This window comes from Bos mutus, chromosome 25 (assembly GCF_027580195.1).
Source record: "Bos mutus isolate GX-2022 chromosome 25, NWIPB_WYAK_1.1, whole genome shotgun sequence".
Lineage (NCBI taxonomy): Eukaryota > Metazoa > Chordata > Mammalia > Artiodactyla > Bovidae > Bos > Bos mutus.
In genome coordinates this window covers 27742055-27763092 of record NC_091641.1, presented here as the reverse complement: position 1 = coordinate 27763092, position 21038 = coordinate 27742055, and the positions used below count along the sequence as shown (strand labels likewise).

General features: G+C 40.6%; 1 protein-coding gene across 1 annotated transcript; it reads right to left on the bottom strand.

Moving 5' to 3' along the window:
• Positions 1-1972: 1972 nt before the first annotated feature.
• Positions 1973-20777, bottom strand: CEP20 (centrosomal protein 20). The gene is made up of 5 exons (XM_005904557.3): positions 20669-20777; positions 13010-13207; positions 10769-10853; positions 7059-7195; positions 1973-3880 (listed from the first exon to the last, which is right to left on the bottom strand). Exons 1-5 carry the CDS (start codon positions 20694-20696, stop codon positions 3804-3806), a joined length of 525 nt encoding a protein of 174 aa, XP_005904619.1. The 5' UTR covers positions 20697-20777; the 3' UTR covers positions 1973-3803.
• Between the last annotated feature and the right edge of the window lie 261 nt (positions 20778-21038).

The following is a 21038-nucleotide window of genomic DNA, read 5'->3' as shown; positions in this document are numbered from 1 at the left end:
GATTTACTCAAATGAGCTGAAAACCTATGTCTATACTAAAGCCTGCACAGTTGTTTAGTTAGAGCAGCTTTCTTCATTAATAGCCAAATCTTGGAAGCAATTGAGAAGTCCTTCTAAGTAAGTGAATGGATAAACTGTGGTGCATTTAGACGTCAGAGTATTACTCAGCACTAAACAGAAATGAGCTTTCAAGTCATGAACAGAATGGATGAAACTTAAATGAGTATTACTAAGTGAAAGAAAACAGTGTAAAAAAGCTACATACAGTATGAGTCCAACTATGTAACATTCTGGAAAGGTAAATCTATGGAAACCATAAACAGATCACTGGTGGCCAGGAGTTAAGAGGAGAAAAAGGAAGGAAGACAGCACAGAAGATTTTCAGGACAGTGAAATTACTGATACCATAGTGATGGGTGGATGCATGTAGTGACATGTATGCAGTGAAGTGAAAGTCACTCAGTCGTGTCCGACTCTTTGCAACCCCATGGACTATATAATCCATGGAATTCTCCAGGCCAGAATACTGGAGTGGGTAGCCTTTGCCTTCTCCAGGGGATCTTCCCAACCCAGGGATTGAACCCAGGTCTCCTGCACTGCAGGAAGATTCTTTATCAGCTGAGGCCACAGATGAAGCCCAGTGACATGTATACCCATAGACTATACACCACCAAGAGTGAACCCTGACATCAGCTATGGACTTAGAGTAATAATGATATGTCAATGTAGGTTCATTGAATGTAACAGATACACCACTTTCAGGGGACATGTTGATAACAGGGAGCCTGTGAGTGTGTACCACTTTTGGGGGTGTGTAAGAATCCCAGGGACGGGGGAGCCTGGTGGGCTGCCGTCTATGGGGTCGCACAGAGTCGGACACGACTAAAGCAACTTAGCAGCAGTAGCAGCAGCAAGAACTCTGTACTTCACATGCAATTCTGCTGTGAATCTAAAACTGTTTTTAAAAATTGTCTATTTTTTAAAAGGTAGTTTTACCTCACTTTCATTTTTTAAAAATGAATGAAGAACACACAATTCTTGCAGAATGGCTGTTACAAAAATGAAATGCCCAGTGGCTGGGAACCACCGTCCCAGATGCCTTTAAAGGAATCTTCTCCCAAGTGTTAGTCCTTCGTGTACACTTGGCTTTAGGTTAAAAGAACACATCATATTTTACATAATCATACAGGCATGTGGGACATATACAAATATGTTCTTGCACCTAATTATAAAGCTGTTAGTTGATACTAAGCAAACATATATGCTAAGCTTAAATTTATCATCTTCAAAAGCCACCTCTGGTCCTGCTATGAGTTTTTTACTGCCAAAGTTTTAAATGTCTGCTATTCCTAAATCCCTCTTCAAGTCCACTTCCCATCCTATTTTTGTATAAGTTTTCTGCTAGAACTTCTCCTGCATGTCTAGAGGAGAACTTCTTCTAACAACCCCATGAAAATTACTGCAACGATGTACTGATTTAGTTTATGAGTTCATGAGAAGAGTTTGATAGGTCTTCTATGTTTATCTTTTCCTCCCTTGAGTTTAAGTGTCTCAGCTCAAGAACCTACTTAAACTGCTAGAATATATGGGAATTCCCTGGTGGCCCAGTGGTTAGGACTTGGTGTGTCGCTTCCATGGCCCAGCTTCAGGCCCTGGTCAGGGAACTGAGATCCTGCAAGCCACAAGGCACAACCAAAAACAAAAACAAAAGTAACACTAAATGTGTTTTTTCAAACCATATATGGCGCCACAGATTATGACACTGTCCCTTCAGAGAATAACATCACCAGCCCTGACCACTGCCACCCAGTGAAGAATAACTATCCCAGGGTGACATGGCTGATGCCAACCATCCTCAACCCTCCAACAACTAGGTTGCTGGAGATCCCCAAAGAAAGCCTAAGGAGCCATCGCCAAGCCTTCTTCTGGTTCCGGTGGACATCTCTTGATGACAGAAGAGTCACAGAACACCTTTTGCATGCTGCTTATTTATTTTTTTATTAAATGATAGTTGCCTAGGTACAAGTAAGTTACAGAATAATACATACAGACACAATATGGACTACATGTGACAATTCTGTTTAGCTTCTATTTTGATGATTTTATATCACATCCAAAATGACAAACTCCAGCACTTTTTCTTAATCTAGTCCTGCATGATTGCAATTCCTGAGGTAAACAGTGTCCACTGCCAACATTCCTGGGTGTAAACCAAATCCTCTGAGAAGAATTCAGATAGTTATATCCCCCTATACAATACAGTGGAATTCATCATTGTAATCAGATACTATAGATTTCATTTAAAAAATGGAAATGAGCCCTTTATAATACTTCTACACCAGTATATGTAATTTTAGCCCACCAACAGGACCTCTCAAAAATCTTTTGACTTGTAAAGTATGATTTAAGGGGATTTCTTTAATAGTTTTCAGCATTCAGATAAAAATTCTTGGTTACATCTGTAAGGATTGAACTCCTTACACTGAAAACTTGACTAGCACCAGAAATAAAAGTTCAGAAATAAAGGTTCCAAAAGCAGCACAGACTCAACACCCCAAAAAGAATGCCAATTTTGCCAGCTACAGTCCTTCCTTATCACCTTCCCAATGGAAAATGTTTAAGCTAAATGTCAGTGTATAGGTGCCCACGCAGTTTTGTTCTGAATATACCTTGTATCTTGTGCCAATCAGGTTCTGTCTACTATACTCATTTGTTGCTTCAGTGAAGCCAGCCTGAAGACTCCACATTATAAAAATGTCAATAAATATCAAAGTGTTTTAGAGATGGCACTATAAGAAATCTTACTATTTTTCTATCCCAGGAATAAAATATGAAGTGACGGTTGGCCCTTTCATAGCTCATCTGGTAACTGCACAACTGAGGGCCCCAAGGAAGTTAAACAATGCCATCTTTTAAAAGGTACTTTCTGGTATTTCTCCTAAAGCCTGTCTCTTCATGCTTATTCCACAGTCTTCAAGTAATAAACTCTTTGTTTTACTTACAGCAAAATTAAAAGAATTATCCCCCACCCCCACCTTTTAATTAAATCTTCTAGGAGAAGCCAAAATTGTTTAAGAAAATAAAAAGTACATTGTTACCAAGTTTTAAAGTTCAAATTTAGATAGCAATTCAGATATTTAAACCTAATTATAAATAGTTATCTGAAAAATAGCTGGTTTCACACCCGTACCCACCACCCCCCCCCCCAAAATCAAACTTTATAGGAATTAGTTTTTTCTGGCTTTATTGTTCTTTTAAACGTGTGTGTTTTTTTTTTAAATGAATGAATTTTCCTGTAAATCCACATTATTCCAGCCTGAAAGAAATTTAATTAATGTGCCATGGTAAAGAACAGAGCAAGGAATTCCCTGGAGGTACAGCGGTTAGGACTCAGCACTTTCAGTGCCAGGGCCCAGGTTCAAATCCCGGTCAGGGAACTAAGACTCCACAAGCTGCAAAGCACAGCCAAAAACAGAACAGAGCATATGGCTAGAAACACTTGATTTTTTCCTTTAGAATAATTTATAGGGTACCAAAAAAAAAACCCTTTCGTTTCTCACAGATCTAGGGACCTTTAAAATCGTCCTAAAAACCACATTTTCTTTCAAGTCAAATCTGTAAACTAGATGACAGAGTTAGCTTTTATTCACAAATGCAATAAAACACGAGGGGCTAAAGGTTCTGCAGAAACTTCACATTTTTACAAAGTACAACACTAGGGATGAATTCTGATGACATTGGGAGAATAAATAAGTTATTTAATACATACAAGTTTAAGATCAAAGAAGCCCCAACTGGAAGTGTCATCTCTTTACCGTGGGTGAAGTATGCAGGTTTTCAGCATTGCTGCCCCTCGCCTGCTCCTGCCGCAGGTGTTCTTCTGCAAGAATACAAGCGAAGGTCAGTGTGCATCCCAAGTCAAAAGGGGCAGCAGGCAGACCTACCTATACATATTTTAGGATAATACATATTTATACCATACAAGGTCTTTAGATGGCTTAGGACAATGAAAAAAAATGTTGGATTTTTTTTTAACACTATTGAAGAAATCGGAAACGTTTAAAAAATTTTTTAAGTGAAAAGAGTACACCCTGAAGTAAATTCATAGGTAAGTGCTTACAAACTTACACTGTATGTAAGGATTGGAATTCACAATAAAGGACTGTGTTTTCAATTAGCATTTTGAGGGATGCCAAAGTTCAACTAAAAAGAAAAAAAAAAACAAAATTCTTCTTCAAATAGAAATCCTCCCAGCAGCACCCTCTTGTGGCAAGAAGAAAACTTCCTACCAAACTCAGAAAACCATCAATGAAATTGTAGGAAATAGTCTTCAGCCAAAACCAAGAGGCCGATTTTTGTTTAGTTGTGGGGAAACTAAGCCCATGTGCCACAACTACTGAAGCGGCACACGAGAACCTGTGCTCACAACAAAAGAAGCCACCGCAGTGAGACGCCTGCGCTCCCACAACGGGGAGCAGCCCCTCCTCGCTGCAGCGGAGAAAGCCCGGGAGCGGCAGCGAAGACCCAGCACGGCCAAGAACACGCACAGGAATCTTAAAAAAAAAAAAAAACTGCTTTCATGATGGCATGCTTTGGACTCATTTTCAAATAAAAGAGAATTTAATTTTAGTGTTTTATGTTTCACCTGGATTGAGTTTATGTCAATAGAGGGTACATAATCTGAAGAATAATTTTAATATCTTTGTAACTTTCTCAATGTTATCAAATAAAACATATCGTTCACAGAATAAGTTTGAGTTGAGAAAGTACACAGGATGTTTAAATGTGTTACAGAAACCTTATGCAATTTGGGGTTAACAATTCTTCACGGTCCCTGTTGAGCCAAGACCATTTTTGACAATCAAGAAAAATAATCTGCAATATCACTATTCTCCCATTAGTGCACTCATCTCCCTTCTGAGGCTTCCACAGAACAGGGATCCAAAGATTTGTTGACCTCAACTCTATTTGATGTCTCTGGCATTTTCTGCAGAGAGGAGCCAAGGTAACCCCAGGACTCTTGCATCCCCTCTAGCACTCTCCCATTCCTGCTCCCCTCCCACTACAACTAAAATACCAACATCACAGGTCTGCTACGCTAACAAATGTTAATGCATACGCTATCCACTGGTGACAATTAAATAGAGAAACTAGTATTATCATATATTCTTTGTAAACACATAAAATGGTAAAGCCTTTTTGGAGGGGAATTAGTATCTACTACATTTTTTAATATACAAAATTTTGAACCAATTCTACTTCAAGGTATGCACATAAGAGAAATACTAATGCTACCCTGCAATACTGTAAAACCAAAAAATTTAAAACATACATTAGCAAAGAATGATTAGTAGTAGTACCACAGAATACTATAGACTATACAGGAAATTAAGAATGAGGTAGAAGCAGATTTACATAAATTGATAACACATGTGAAAAAATAAAGTGTAGGATAATATGTACAGAAACAGCACCTATAAATTTAAACAGAAATGACTCCTGAAGGACACCCAAGCTGCTAACAGCGCTACCTTCTGTGAAGGGGAGAGGAACTGAGGTGTTAGGGAGAGGTAAGGAGATGAGATTAGAGGGAATTCTACATTATATAATTGATGTTTAGAGATTTACTCTTGTACCGGGTGTTTGGTTTTGCTTTTAAGTTCTTGCCAGATAGTAGGCAATAATGGCAGTCCCTTACCAATACTTGAAAAAGTAAGTAGGAAAACTTGTCATATTCTTTAAGTGGAAAAGGGCACAGGAATGGCAATCACGGGTGCTGATTCTGCTAAAAATGACCAGCTACAGGCATGGGCCTCTTAGTCTTGGTTTTCTCAACTGTAAAGTAAGTGATGGGAATGATTTCTTTTCCAACATCCCATCAACTCAGAATTCTAAGATATATAGAAGGATAACTCTTAGTAAAGGCAGAACTAACCTCCGAGAGATCACTTTGCCTTCAGAATAAGAGACAGGGCAAACATTTAACATGATCAATATTGCTCATGGCAATTTAGGAAAACTACAAAAGATAATCTGCACTTGGATGTTTCTTAAAAGTTTATTTCAACAGTCAAGATTTATATTTGTTCTGATAATCAGCTGCCTGAGCCCCACCTATGCTGCTGCTGTTGCTGCTAAGTCACTTCAGTCGTGTCCGACTCTGTGTGACCCCATAGACGGCAGCTCACCAGGCTCCCCCGTCCTTGGGATTCTCCAGGCAATAACAGTGGAGTGGGTTGCCATTTCCTTCTCCAATGCATGCGTGCACGCGAAGTCGCTTCAGTCATGTCCAACTCTGTGTGATCCCATGGACAGCAGCCCACCAGGCTCCTCCATCCATGGAATTCTCCAGGCAAGAGTACTGGAGTGGGCTGCCATTTCCTTCTCCTATGACTGTCCTTAAAAAGAGAGATCAGCTGTACCATAGTTGGAAATACTGAGCTATAAACTATTCAATTTAGATTACCAAATTGAGGTCTTAGTGTTTGGATAAAATCAAAACAACTGAAAGTTCACTGGAAGAGTGAATATTCTTGAAAGAAATATGAGCCTTTCTCCTAAGAATTTATTTGTGAGTAATTACAACGTTAACACAAAGAATATTCACCCCACTCCCCACTAAAAAAGAATCCTGAAAATGCAAAGGAGAGCACATAAACCTGTGACTGCTCTGTTCTCAGCAGTCTTGACTTTTCTCAGTCTGAGAGGGAAAAAGTAGATAACTTGATAAAAGCTCTTTCTTCAGTATGCTCAGGATCTAAGCCGCTCCAAACAGTACAAATCTATGGGAAAATCAAGTTTTTCAATACTTTTTTATAGAAATTATATTTAAGAATTTTGTCTAGTCTTCTCTCTGCTCCTCACAAGATTGTCTTTCCAAAAACCATTTTGTTGTGTGTTTTTTTTTTTGATGATAAATAACACAGGCTAACTATATTAGATATAAATGGAATTAAATTATGACTCAAAATCTCAGGAAAAACTACCTCAAAGATAAAAATAGATAGGAAGAAAATACACGTGCTGAAAGCCGAGTGAGAAGTCTCAGAAATTCATACCCATTTGCTTTCTTCCACTAGGTTGTCTGCCAAGATTTGGGTTTGCAGGCGGGAGTGAAGACCCTTTCAGAAATGTATTTTGGTTGTCATCCTTAGTTCCATGCAAGAAATGAGCTAAAATCCCATATAAAAGAGGTCTATAGCAGAAAGAAAGTAAAAAATCAATTAAATGTGCACAAACAGGAAAAACTTTAAAATATCTATTCTGTAAAAAGTAGTCTCTGACACCAAAATAGCCAAATAATTCACTAGACTTAAAAGAGTTGCATGGTTATTACCCAAACTGCAAACTATTCACGCTTTTTGAAATTTAAATTTGACTCTACAATTTTAAAATCCATAGGAAACATGTTAACAAGTTAAACCTCATCTAAATTGAAATACAAATTCAATCAGTGCACAGGAATCAGCTTTTTTTTTCTTTTTGAACTCCAAGTCCAGTATAAGATTTCCCACAACCTAACACTGTCTGACACAATACACACTTATTGGATTCATAAATTCTTGTCTGGGTTCAAATCCTGGCCCTGCCACTTGACAGGACTCAAGATTCAACAAGATTTTTAATATCCCCAGCCTCATAAATGTTTCTTCCTCTATAAATGTGGATAAGTATAGTCTCTATCTCATAGGGCAGTCACAGACCAAATGCATCAATAAACGTCAAGTGTTTAGAACTGTGCCTGGCATGTATTAAATGGTATATAAATGTAAGCCATATAGGTGTCAGGTAAGAATTAAAATTTTAAAAACTAAAGTTTACAAAACATTCTTTCCTCTATTTTATCCTCATCTTGTGATGTCATAATCATCATGTCCAGTTTATAAATGAGAAGACCACAGCTCACAGAGGATTTGCGAAAGGGCTGCTTGGATAGTAAGCAAGGTTGACACTTGAACCCCAAGTCCCATATTTTTTCCCTTAGCATATGCTGCCTGCTGCCCCTGCACCAATGGAAGCTGCTCTGATGACAATAGAGAGGTTTTCTCGTTTCCAGTCTCACAGTTCGAAAACATCAATTTAATGGACTGTCTTTTTGAGATTTTTATCTACTTACTAGCAGGTGTGACAGTTTAAAGTATGATATCCCTTCCCTTCAAAAGGTGGAGTCTTGCTCTCCTGAGTGTGAGCTGAACTCACGTTTTCAAGGGCTAAGGCAGGCACCGAGTGACAGCGCTTGCAGCGTCAGAGGCTTGGCCATCAATAGCATCGTGGCGCCCTTCCTGCCTTCTCCCTCAGTCACTCTGGGAAGTCAGCTGCCACTCAAGCTGTCCTATGGAAAGGTACACGTAGCAAAGAACTGAGGCAGCCATGTGAGTGAGCCACATGGAGATGGACCCGCCAGCCCCAGCCAGGACTTGAGATGACTGGCCCCCCACCCCCCACCGGCCAACACCTTAACTGCAACCTCACGACTGAGGCTGAGCCAGGCCACAGAAGTCACTCTCAGATTCCTCACCACAGATAATAAATGTCTGCTATTTTAAACCACCAAATTCTGGGGTAACCTGTTATACAGCAACAAATAACTAATTGCACACAAAAGCAATGTTTCCATTCCACAAGGAAACCAAGAGAATGGGTTTCTCTATTTAATAAGATGCCTCAGCTCTTATAAAAGCAGTATCCAGGAATATAAAATAGGTTTCTTGGTCAACTTTAAACCATTCTTTCCTCAAATGTTAACTGATCAAAGGAGATTTTTAAATTAAAAAAAAAAAATTCTATTTGCCAAATTTACAATAAAACCTATTTAAGATTTAAAATTTTTAAGATTTAGGTATTTTTAAATGTTATGAGAAAACATATAACCAGCTCATTTAACCTGCAACTTCATCAATATCAGGTTTCTTTTTAAAAAAATCCTGAGTTAAAAACAGTGATAATTGTTTTTAAAATACAGCTTTACAATGCCTTACTTGCAATTTTGAAAAACAGAAACTCTAAAAGCTAATTTTCTTCATAAATTTGGCACAAACTCACTTGGTGTTATGGCTTGATCTAACATAAGGTTATTAAATACTTTATCCTACATATTGTGACATTTTTTTAACTTTCACTGAAAAATATTAAAGTGAACGTTGAGTGCTACTTCAGACTTCCACTGGCATCCACATCTAATGCCTGGTATATGGACTTTATTACTTTTTAAAATCTAAAATCTTTTCAGTGGAAATGCTTTAAACAAAGCAATAAGTGTCCTTCAGAAAGCAAACTGTTGGCAGCATGACACATGAGTCAGAAAAGAACATGCCTGGAGAGAAATGGGAAAGAGGCCTTCTGAACTGCACGGTGCAGGGCATAAGGACAGACAGACACAACTGTACAGGCAGAATTGATGAAACTCGCAAAGTGACTGGTGGAGAAATGAGAACGAGCCAGAAGTACATGTGAGCTCTGAGATGAGGACCTGAATGGCTCTATGAGGAAGCTACAAGGGGTGGTTTGAAGAAATGAAAATAATGGACTTGATTTTTAGAAACACCAAGTTTGGATACCAGCAGAAATGTGTGCCCGCAATTCATGAGATCTGTCAGATTTAAGGCACAGTGTGGCGGCATCACTAAGGACTCAAGAATACTTGGAAAGAAAAGCGGGCAAGGGGTAAGAAGAAAAGTTAAGGACAAATCTTGGGGCAGTGCCCACAATGTAAAGGAACCTTCCTAAAGGAGTCAGTGGAGAAACTGAGATGACCATTAGGGAGACAGAAAAACCAAGACAGTAAAGGGTCATAAAAGACAAATGACAAAAGTGTTTTAAGGGAGAGCCGTTACTATTACAAAACACTGCAAAATTCAAGGAAAACTGAGCTTCTCAAACTGGAAATAGGCGTATTCCTACTCTCAGTGCTGGGGCTTGATACAAAGTAGAGGTTAAAGGCAGCCAATGATCCCAGAACATTCATTTTACACAAGGATTGGAGGGAGAGTTCAACTTAATTGGCATGTCATCTTAAACGTTTTTATGGTAAAACAATTACATCAGGAAGTAGAATGAAAACATTCAATAAACTTTTAGAATGAGAAACATGAGATTCAAGGAAATTTCTTGCTAGGGGAAGGCTACTTGAGTTATGCTCCAGGTTTCCTAGGTATAATTTTTTCTGCCATTCAGGGGACCTCAAGAAAAAGTTTATGAAACATTAAAGTAGAAAAAGAACAGTGGTCACTCTTTTTCAAGAGCATAGTTTCAGTATAAGTGATGAGGAGAGAACTTCAAATGTAGAGAAAGCAAAACACTTCAGTATAAATGAGGAGAAAATTTAAAATGTAGAGAAGGCAAAAAAATGTAGATAAAAAAATGAAAACAGAGGGTTGATTTTCACTAACTTCAGTGGTAAAAATAGGTTTTCTGGGGAATGGGGAGAACTGAGTACACTCCTAAGCTGAAATAAAGGAAGCAGAGGAGGAAGATTAAATATGAGGCAGAAAACAATTGACAGAGCAAAGCAGCCTCAGATGAAAAACAAAAGGATGGCTCAAGAAGCCAAGAGACATGACCCTTAGAATGAAGCAGGGCTGCTCCATCCTCTGAAACCACAGGCAGCTTAGCACTTACTGCCGCACACCTTGGATGTGGCACAGTGCCAGGCACACACTGGACCCAAATAAACAACTGATGAATTCAAATGAAATAAAACTACCACTATACAATTACGACACCAATACAATAATATCTGAAAACTCATTTTTTTAAAAAAACTTCTTACATTGTATTATCCTTTGAGTCTTCAAATGCATTTAGTTCATGGATGAGAAACTGTCTGTCCAGTGGAACTACAGGTTGACCAGATTCTAGGGGGGAAATCACAAAACACTGAGGCTTTATTACTCTAAAAAGTAAATAGGATTTTGATAAAAACCACACTTATGAGGTATATACATTTTTCAGATTTTAGAAGAGTGATGATGGCACACACCAAGACAGATACAACTGTGATTTTATGATTTTCAAAATGCCTACTTTATTAAATGCATATCTTTAATATAAATGCAGTTTTTAAATCCCCTAATTTTGAGTTGGGAAATTACTGTTTCTATACTAGACTTGAGAAGTCCTATTTTCTAAGAAGCCTACAAATTAAATACATGACAGCACTGATATCCATTTGTTGGCAATAAATCTAAAAGTAAAATGAACACTAAATATGAAGTGCTGGCAAGGATTCAGGGCAACTGGGAGGACTCTGCTGGCAGAACAAAATGGTGCACTCACTTACAAAGGTAAGCAGGTACTGCCCATATACAACCCAGCAATGCCACTCTCAGCTCTTTACCCAAGAGGAGTGAAAACAACGTTCAGACAATCCTCCTAAGTGAATGTTTAGGAGGTAGCATAGCAGCTGCATTCATAATTGCCCAAAACTAGAAACAACCCGAATGTCCATCAACTGGTAACAGATAAATCAACAGAGCCATACAGTGGAATGCTATTCAGGGGGGAAAATAACAGCATAGTCTCAAATGCATTATGCTGAGTGAAAGGAAGCAGATTCAAAATGCTACATCCTATACGATTTCACTCATACGACATTCTGGAAAAGGCAAATGACCAGGTACAGAAAATAACAGATCAGAGGTTGACAGGAGTTGAGAGTAGGCAAAGAAGTTATCTACAAAAGGGCACAGGGAATTTTTTTGAGGTCATAGAAATGTTCTATATTGTGATTGTGGTGGTAGCCACACAACTGTATGAATTTGGCAAAATCCACAGAACTACATAGTAAAAATGGTAAAGTATCTTTATGCTAAGTACATCTCAGTTTTTTAAAAGTCAAGACACTGTAGAAACTTGACTACTGTCTCCATATTTCATTCTAGGTAAGCACAAGTCCAGTACAGCTAATTGATGACATTTTCACATTCTTCTGTTCTGAGTAGTAACATATTATACAGCTATCTATAACAAACTTAGGAAAGTGAAGATATTGACACTGATGATCCTTAAACCAATAAAAATCATCAGTCTTTATTCAGTTAAGGTTAAAGAACATTAAAGACCTAGAATATTAACAAAAGATCTACCCAATGGAAAGTTCCAGAATCACAATAAGGAATGCGTTCTCTCTTTCAAAGTCTACTTCATGATCTCTTTTCTTTAATGAGGCGTATCTCCAAGGCACCAAATAGTCTTAAAGCATATGTTAAACGTTGGACAAGGGAATCAAGTCATGTACACGCAGGGTGCTTTGATCGTCCTCCCAACCTCATTTCCCCCAGCCTAGGGGCAACAATGATCCTGACTATTGTCCCTATTCTTCTAGTTCTTTTGCTTTCTTTCTTAAGAAATAAAATTTAACAGATAAAGTAAATTTTGCTTTAATTGTTGACCCCCTTCCCCCAATACCATTTCTCTCCCCCTCATCACTAGAATGAGCTTGGAGTTTATCTTCCTAATTGTTTTCTTTCTTTTTAAAATTTTAGTTGATTCACAATAATTAGTGTGAGGTGTGCAACATAGTGATTCGAAATTTCTATAGATTATCTAGTCCTTTTTAAATATAACGCTTTTACATACATCTGAATACATGCCTAATCAATACATGGAGCAATACTTTGAGGCTTTATCTTCAGTGTTTTATATTTTTTAACAAAGAATATATAGTAAGTCTCTGTGTGTGTATTTTTAAACCATATACATAGGAAAAAGACTGACAGCACACAAGGCAAAATGTAAATAACTGTTTATTCTCAGAATCAGAAATTATGATTTTCAAAGTATGCACCTAGGTTAAGTATTAGTCATTTTCTCCTACAGTCCAATAAATATCATGAGAAATTGTTCAAGCTGTGACATGAAAAGAGCCCATGGGATTTTTATGTCCCAGTCATGTCCCAGATGACACCGTTTGGTAATGGAATTAGATTTCTAGGCTAAACACTTTCTGAGAATAGGGGGAAGGGAAAAGGCAGATTTCACCTCAGGTGATTAACAATAAATAACCTCTTACCTGCTATGAGGACCGACGCTGTATACTTGTATTTGTTGAACTCCAAATACTCCCGAATAAGCTCATTAATTAGAAAGTTTTCATGAGACAATGATGGCCGAGGTTCACTTTCATCATCAAGGGCATTGAAAACTTCTGCACGAATCCTTGCTTTTAAATGCCCTAACACTCCTCTTTTTTCCAAAGTGTCCTTTAAAACTGTTTAATATAAAGTATTAATGTTTCAGTTATAGAATAAATTTTTGCCATTCTTAGGCCAACTTTAAAACAAAATGTTTAAAATATTACATCCTTTCAATCTATATGACAAACTGAACAATCATATTAGCTACCACACGGAGAAGGCAATGGCACCCCGCTCCAGTACTCCTGCCTGGAAAATCCCATGGATGGAGGAGCCTGGTAGGCTGTAGTCCATGGGGTCGCTAAGAGTTGGACACGACTGAGTGACTTCACTTTCACTTTTCACTTGCATGCATTGGAGAAGGAAATGGCAACCCACTCCAGTGTTCTTGCCTGGCGAATCCCAGGGATGGGGGAGCCTGGTGGGCTGCCGTCTCTGGGGTCGCAGAGTCGGACACTACTGAAGTGACTTAGCAGCAGCAGCAGCTACCACAAGCCATATTTGCAATAAAAAATAAAAGTTCCCAAACTGCAATGATTTACTACTTTAATTTAGTTAACCAAATGTAAGTTTATCCTTCCAACAGCGTCACTGTAAGAGGCTACAGACTGATACATAAGCTTTAGTGAAGAGTAAAAGGGGGGAAGAATTATACTCAGCTTACTAGGACCTGAACTTGTCTCCCAGTGTCTCATATCTTTTCAAGAGTAGTTGTCACAGAAGACAGGTTCTGTTGTTGTTTATTTGCTAAGTTGTATCCAACTCTTTTGCAACCCCATGGACTATATAGCCTGCCAGGCTCCTCCATCCATGGAATTTCCCTGGCAAGGATACTGGAGTGGGTTGCCAGTTCCTTCTCCAGAAGATCTTCCCAACCCAGGGAAGGAACCCACATTTCCTGCATTGCAGGTGGATTCTCTACCACTGAGCCACCTGGAAAGCCCAAGAGACAGGTTCAATTTGTCACTAAAAACCTCCGGTCTAGAAAGTATATGACTGAAAATAACAAGTACACTCCAAAAAGGAAGGATTGTGTTGTATCTTTTGTATAAAACTGATACCCAGAACCCTTGGGAAATGGCCCATTCTGAACAAAAGAGATGGGCTTTTGTTCTGGGGTTTTGTTTGTTTTTTAAAGATAACTATGAGTTAACTCCTTAAAACTGTAAGATTTGGGGCTTCCATATGGGTCAGTGGTGAAGAATTTGTCTGCCAATGCAGGAGACATGGGTTCCATCCCTGATCTAGGAAGATCCCACATGCCACAGAGCAACTAAGCCCATGTGCCACAGCTACTGAGCCTGTGAGCCCAAGAGCTACAACTAGTGTGCCCAAGTGCCAAAACCACCGAAGCCTGCAAGCCCTAGAGCCTGTGCTTCTGCAAGAGAAGCCACTGCAGCGGGAAGCCCGTGCACCGCCTCTAGCGAGCAGCCCTATTCTCACCACTAGAGAAAAGCCCCTGCAGCAACAGACTCAGCACAGCCAAAAATGAATCAATAAATCTTAAAAAAAAGTAACATTTTAAAATTGGAGCAATATTACATAGGAACCTGGAACGTTAGGTCCATGAATCAAGGCAAATTGGAAGTGGTCAAACAGGAGATGGCGAGAGTGAACGTCGACATTCTAGGAATCAGCGAACTAAAATGGACTGGAATGGGTGAATTTAACTCAGATGACCATTATATCTACTACTGTGGGCAGGAATCCCTTAGAAGAAATGGGAGTAACCATCATGGTCAACAAGAGTCTGAAATGCAATACTTGGATGCAATCTCAAAAATGACAGAATGATCTCTGTTTTGGCAAACCATTCAATATCACAGTAATCCAAGTCTATGCCCCAACCAGTAACGCTGAAGAAGCTGAAGTTGAACGGTTCTATGAAGACCTACAAGGCCTTTTAGAACTAACACCCCAAAAAGAAGTCCTTCTCATTACAAGGGACTGGAATGCAAAAGTAGGAAGTCAAGAAACACCTGGAGTAACAGGCAAATTTGGCCTTGGAGTACGGAATGAAGCAGGGCAAATGCTAATAGAGTTTTGCCAAGAGAATGCACTGGGCATAGCAAACACCCTCTTCCAACAACACAAGAGAAGACTCTACACATGGACATCACCAGATGATCAACACCAAAATCAAACTGATTATATTCTTTGCAGCCAAAGATGGAGAAGCTCTATACAGTCAGCAAAAACAAGACTGGGAGCTGACTGTGGCTCAGATCATGAACTGCTTATTGCCAAATTCAGACTTAAATTGAAGAAAGTAGGGGAAACCACTAGACCATTCAGGTATGACCTAAATCAAATCCCTTATGCTTATACAGTGGAAGTGAGAAATAGATTTAAGGGACTAGATCTGATAGACAGAGTGCCTGATGAACTATGGACGGAGGTTCGTGACACTGTTCAGGAGACAGGGATCAAGGCCATCCCCAAGAAAAAGAAATGTAAAAAAGCAAAATGGCTGTCTGAGGAGGCCTTACCAATAGCAATGAAAAGAAGAGAAGCAAAAAGCAAAGGAGAAAAGATACAAGCATCTGAATACAGAGTTCCAAAGAATAGCAAGGAGAGATAAAAAAGCCTTCCTCAGTGATCAATGCAAAGAAATAGAGGAAAACAACAGAATGGGAAAGACTAGAGATCTCTTCAAGAAAATTTGAGATAAGGGAACATTTCATGCAAAGATGGGCTCGATAAAGGATAGAAATGGTATGGACCTAACAGAAACAGAAGATATTAAGAAGAGATGGCCAGAATACACAGAAGAACTATACAAAAAAGATCTTCATGACCCAGATAATCATGATGGTGTGATCACTCACCTAGAGCCAGACATCCTGGAATGTGAAGTCAAGTGGGCCTTAGAAAGCATCACTACGAACAAAGCTAGTGGAGGTGATGGAATTCCAGTTGAGCTATTTCAAATCCTGAAAGATGATGCTCTGAAAGTGCTGCACTCAATATGCCAGCAAATTTGGAAAACTCAGCAGTGGCCACAGGACTGGAAAAGGTCAGTTTTCATTCCAATCCCAAAGAAAGGCAATGCCAAAGAATGCTCAAACTACTGCACAATTGCACTCATTCCACACGCTAGTAAAGTAATGCTCAAAATTCTCCAAGACAGGCTTAAGCAATACGTGAACCAGGAACTTCCAGATGTTCAAGCTGGTTTTAGAAAAGGCAGAGGAACCAGAGATCAAATTGCCAACAACCGCTGGATCATGGAAAAAGCAAGAGAGTTCCAGAAAAACATCTACTTCTGCTTTAGTGACTATGCCAAAGCCTCTGACTATGTGGATCACAATAAACTGTGGGAAATTCTGAAAGAGATGGGAATACCAGACCACCTGACCTGTCTCTTGAGAAACCTATATGCAGGTCAGGAAGCAACAGTTAGAACTGGACATGGAACAACAGACTGGTTCCAAATAGGAAAAGGAGTACGTCAAGGCTGTATATTGTCACCCTGCTTATTTAACTTATATGCAGAGTACATCATGAAAAATGCTGGGCTGGAAGAAGCACAAGCTGGAATCAACATTGCTGGGAGAATTATCAATAACCTCAGATATGCAGATGACACCACCCTTATGGCAGAAAGTGAAGCGGAACTAAAAAGCCTCTTGATGAAAGAGGAGAGTGAAAAAGTTAGCTTAAAGCTCAACATTCAGAAAACTAAGATCATGGCATCCAGTCCCATCACTTCATGGCAAATAGATGGGGAAACAGTGTCAGACTTTATTTTTCTGGGCTCCAAAATCACTGCAGATGGTAATTGCAGCCATGAAGTTAAAAGACACTTACTCCTTGGAAGGAATGTTATGACCAACCTAGATAGCATATTAAAAAGCAGAGATATTACTTTGCCAACAAAGGTCCGTCTAGTCAAGCTATAGTTTTTCCAGTGGTCATGTATGGATATGAGAGTTGGACTGTGAAGAAAGCTGAGTGCTGAAGAATTGATGCTGTTGAAGTGTGGTGTTGGAGAAGACTCTTGAGAGTCCCTTGGACTTCAAGGAGATCCAACCAATCCATCCTAAAGGAGATCAGTCCTGGGTATTCATTGGAAGGACTAAAGCTGAAACTCCAATACTTTGGCCACCTCATGAGAAGAGTTGCCACACTGGAAGAGACCCTGATGCTGGGAGGGATTGGGGGCAGGAGGAGAAGGGGACGACAGAGGATGAGATGGTTGGATGGCATCACCGACTTGATGGACATGAGTTTGAGTAAACTCCGGGAGTTGGTGATGGACAGGGGGGCCTGGCGTGCTGCGGTTCATTGGGTCACAAAGAGTCAGACATGACTGAGCGACTGAATTGACTGACTAGAAATCTAACATGTAGGCTTATCAATGCCATCTTAAGGAATCTGGGATATATATGCTGAATGTAATCTAACATCTTGATGAGCAAGGGTCACTATTACAAATATCAGTAGTTATGATAATAATATTTTAGCTATAAATAATAATGTGGATAGGGCTGAATTGGCATTATCCCTTACAGTTGTCTAGAAACTTTTTTCTCCATGTGGTCCCTAAGAGCTAAATCACAACTCCAAAGAAGCAACACATTTCACCCATAGTGCTTAGAACAGAGTAAGAAATCAATAAATGCTGCCTAAAGGCTTTATAATATTGTGCTGTATACTTGCGCTCAGTCGCTCAGCCATGTCCGACTCTCTGCTACTCTACGGACTGAAGCCTGCCAGGCTCCTCTATGCATGGGATTTCCCAGGCAAGAATATGATAGTGGTTTGCCATTTCCTTCTCCAGAGGACCTTCCTAACCCAGAGACTGAACCAGAATCTCCTGCATTGGCAGGTGGGTTCTTTACCACTGAATCACCAGGGAAACCCCGTGCTGTATACTACTGGTGTAATAAATATATTGTGCTATAAATAAGTACACCACAATAATGACAATTCATAAAGGGAGCCCATGTAGGCATGGACATGAAACTATTTTTAAGCTTTGATAAACAACAAAAATCTGGGTCATATGCTTAAAGGGATAAATCTAGACTAGACTTTAACCTTCCTTGCTCTTTACATTTAGATCATCTCCTCAACCTTTTTTTGCAGGTAGGTTAAAAGTAGTTACCACCCAATCAGACTGTGTAACAGGCCCATGAAGGGAAGGGAAGGTACAGCTTTATTACGCTGGAATCATTACTAAACCCCTGTTCTCTAATCCCATCTTTGGAAATTAAAGAGATTCCCCACTATACACATCCAATTACTCTGTATATGTATACAGCGTAGCCTCAAATTCAGCAGAGAAATGAGAATTAAGAAGCTGGACTTCCCTGGTGGTCCAGTGGTTAAGAGTCTGCCTGCCACCACAGAAAACCCAGGTTTGATTCCTGGTCCAGGAATATTCCACATGCCACGTGGCAACTAAGCCCATGTGCCACAACTACTGAGTCTGCTCTAGAGGCTGTGCTCCGCAACGAGAAGCCTCCGAAAGGAGAAGCCAGCACACCACCACTAGACAGCAGCCCACGCACACTCACTGCAGCTTGAGAAAGCCCGCACACAGCAGTGAAGACCCAGAGCAGCTAAAAACAGAAATAAGCAGAAGAATCTGCAGTTAGGAACCTTGCATGTCATCCTTACCTCAGGGCTAGCTCACTAACTCTTGCCTCACTTGCCTTCTCCAACATGAGCTCTGTCTCTGAGGCAGAACCAAGTAAGGCAGGAAAACGTGAAGTGAAAGTGCTTTAAAAAGGTGAAAGCCCAAGTAATATAAATGACTGGCAAACATTTCATTAGATTTCTCTTGAACACTAGGCACATTCAGAGCTGAGGAATGCAGAAAACACCTAAAGGGCTCCCTACATCTGTGTAATACATCCCTAATCTCCATGCCATTCTGACCCTCACTCTATTATCATGTTTATTAAAACACTGCACCATGACAATTTCTTCAGATAGAGCTTAACCTGGTTTATATCCTCGGACTGAAAGTGGTGAGAGTCGCTCAGTCAGGTGGGACTCTTTGCTACCCCAAGGACTATACAACCTTTTACCAAAATTGTAAAATATTAAACAACAGGAAACACAGTGTGCTGTGTGCTAAGTTACTTCGGTCATATTGGACTCTCTGCAATGAAGAACAGAGAGTTCTATGGAGCATCCTTCTATGAACCGTAGCCTGCCAGGCTCCTTTCTCCATGGCATTTTCCAGGCAAGAACACTGGAGTGGGTTGCCATGCCCTCCTCCAGGGGATCTTCCTGACCCAGGGATCAAACCTGAGTCTTTTTCCTGAATTCGCAGCCGGTTCTTTACTAGTTGTAAATCCTGGGAGGTAGCATGCAACATTACAGGTGATGTGTGTTTCCTGGGGAGAGGGTACACCAGTTTATGTCGAGTCTGTCCTTGTGGATAGAGGTATGCCTCTTTTTTTGGGCCCCACTGTGTGATCTTAGTTCCCTGACCAGGGATGGAAACCGGGCAGGCTGCACCGTGTGTGTGGGGCTGGGGGGAGCGGGTGTGTCTTAACCACTGCACCAGGGAAGTCCTAAAGGTATGCCTTTTTAATGACTGTTCACCAGCCTGAGGCCACAAATATACATTTATATCAACAGTTACTGAATCATATGCTCAAATCATTTTCTCCAACAAATCTCTAGGAATCACTGATTTATAGCCTAAATTTCCCGAAAACTGGAACTGGTCTTATTGCAGATACTGAGTATCACTCAGTAACTAAGACCTGCAGAGCCAGTGCAGCATCTCCTAAGTTCTCCCTCTCTGCCTTTTTCTAGCTAAATTACTTTGGGTGAGTTGTTTCACCTCTCAGTGCCTCAATTTCCTAATCTCTGAAATGGGCATAAGGTTGATATATGGAATCAATCAGATAACACAGGGGCTGGGTAGTGCCCAACAGAAAGCTCGATCACGAATAACCATAATTACTATTACTTGTCTGGACATCTGCGTCAAAACTAACGGTATACAAATGTTCTCAGCTTAAAAGACTCGACTCTTTGTGGAAAGTTTTCTTAAAAACACAGGAAAATATGGTCAGGCCAGACACCTTTCTACCTACAGTTTTTCCCCATGGAAAATGGTGACCCACCTCGCGGGTGGCTGTACGGATTCAGGGAGATACCCAAGGAAATGGTTTACGTTTGGGCCGAACAGCAACAGTGGTTGTTTCGGTATTGCAATCATCAGACCGGAGGGAAAGGCCAGGTCCAAGGCCTCGCCCCCAGCAGGGTCCAGAAAGATGAGCCTGAGCCCCAAGGTGCAGGACTTCAGACCTCTCAGGTACCCGCGGATCCCGGGGCTCCTCCTCCAGTTCAAAGTTGGTTTAAAAACAGCCCCCATGCAACCACATCCCTACCCCCAGGGGCCCGAGCTGCAGCCGCCACACCCGCCGGATGCTCCACAGGCCCTGACGCCACAGAACGACCCTGGGACAGGTTGACTTTAGTGTTCCGCGGGCCCTCCTTTCGTCCCATCCTTTTCACAGACTGAAGGTCGACACGTTTCACCAGATAGACCTCCCAGTCGCACTCACCGGCCTTCAACTCAGCGACAGTCGCCATTTTCCAACGGCCGCCGGGGGCGCGCCTCGGCTGTGCGCACGCGCAGTTCCGTCCCGCTGTGCGCCGTGGTCTGTAGCCAATAGAGGCGCCGCTCTAGCCGTGCCTAGTCCCGCCTCTCTCCATTTACGATCTCCGTGGTTGGATGGGTGGTGAAGGTCCAGAGAGAACCCACCAATCAGCGAGGCGGGAGCTCTAGGCCGGTGCTGAGGGAGTAGGAAGAGGAAGTTGTAGTTGAGGCAGATAGGAACCGTTACTACGAACACTGCTGCAGCCTAGGGCTTAGTAAGCTACTAAAGACTTCGTCATCTGCCCTCTGCTCATTTCTGCAGCCTCAGGCACTAG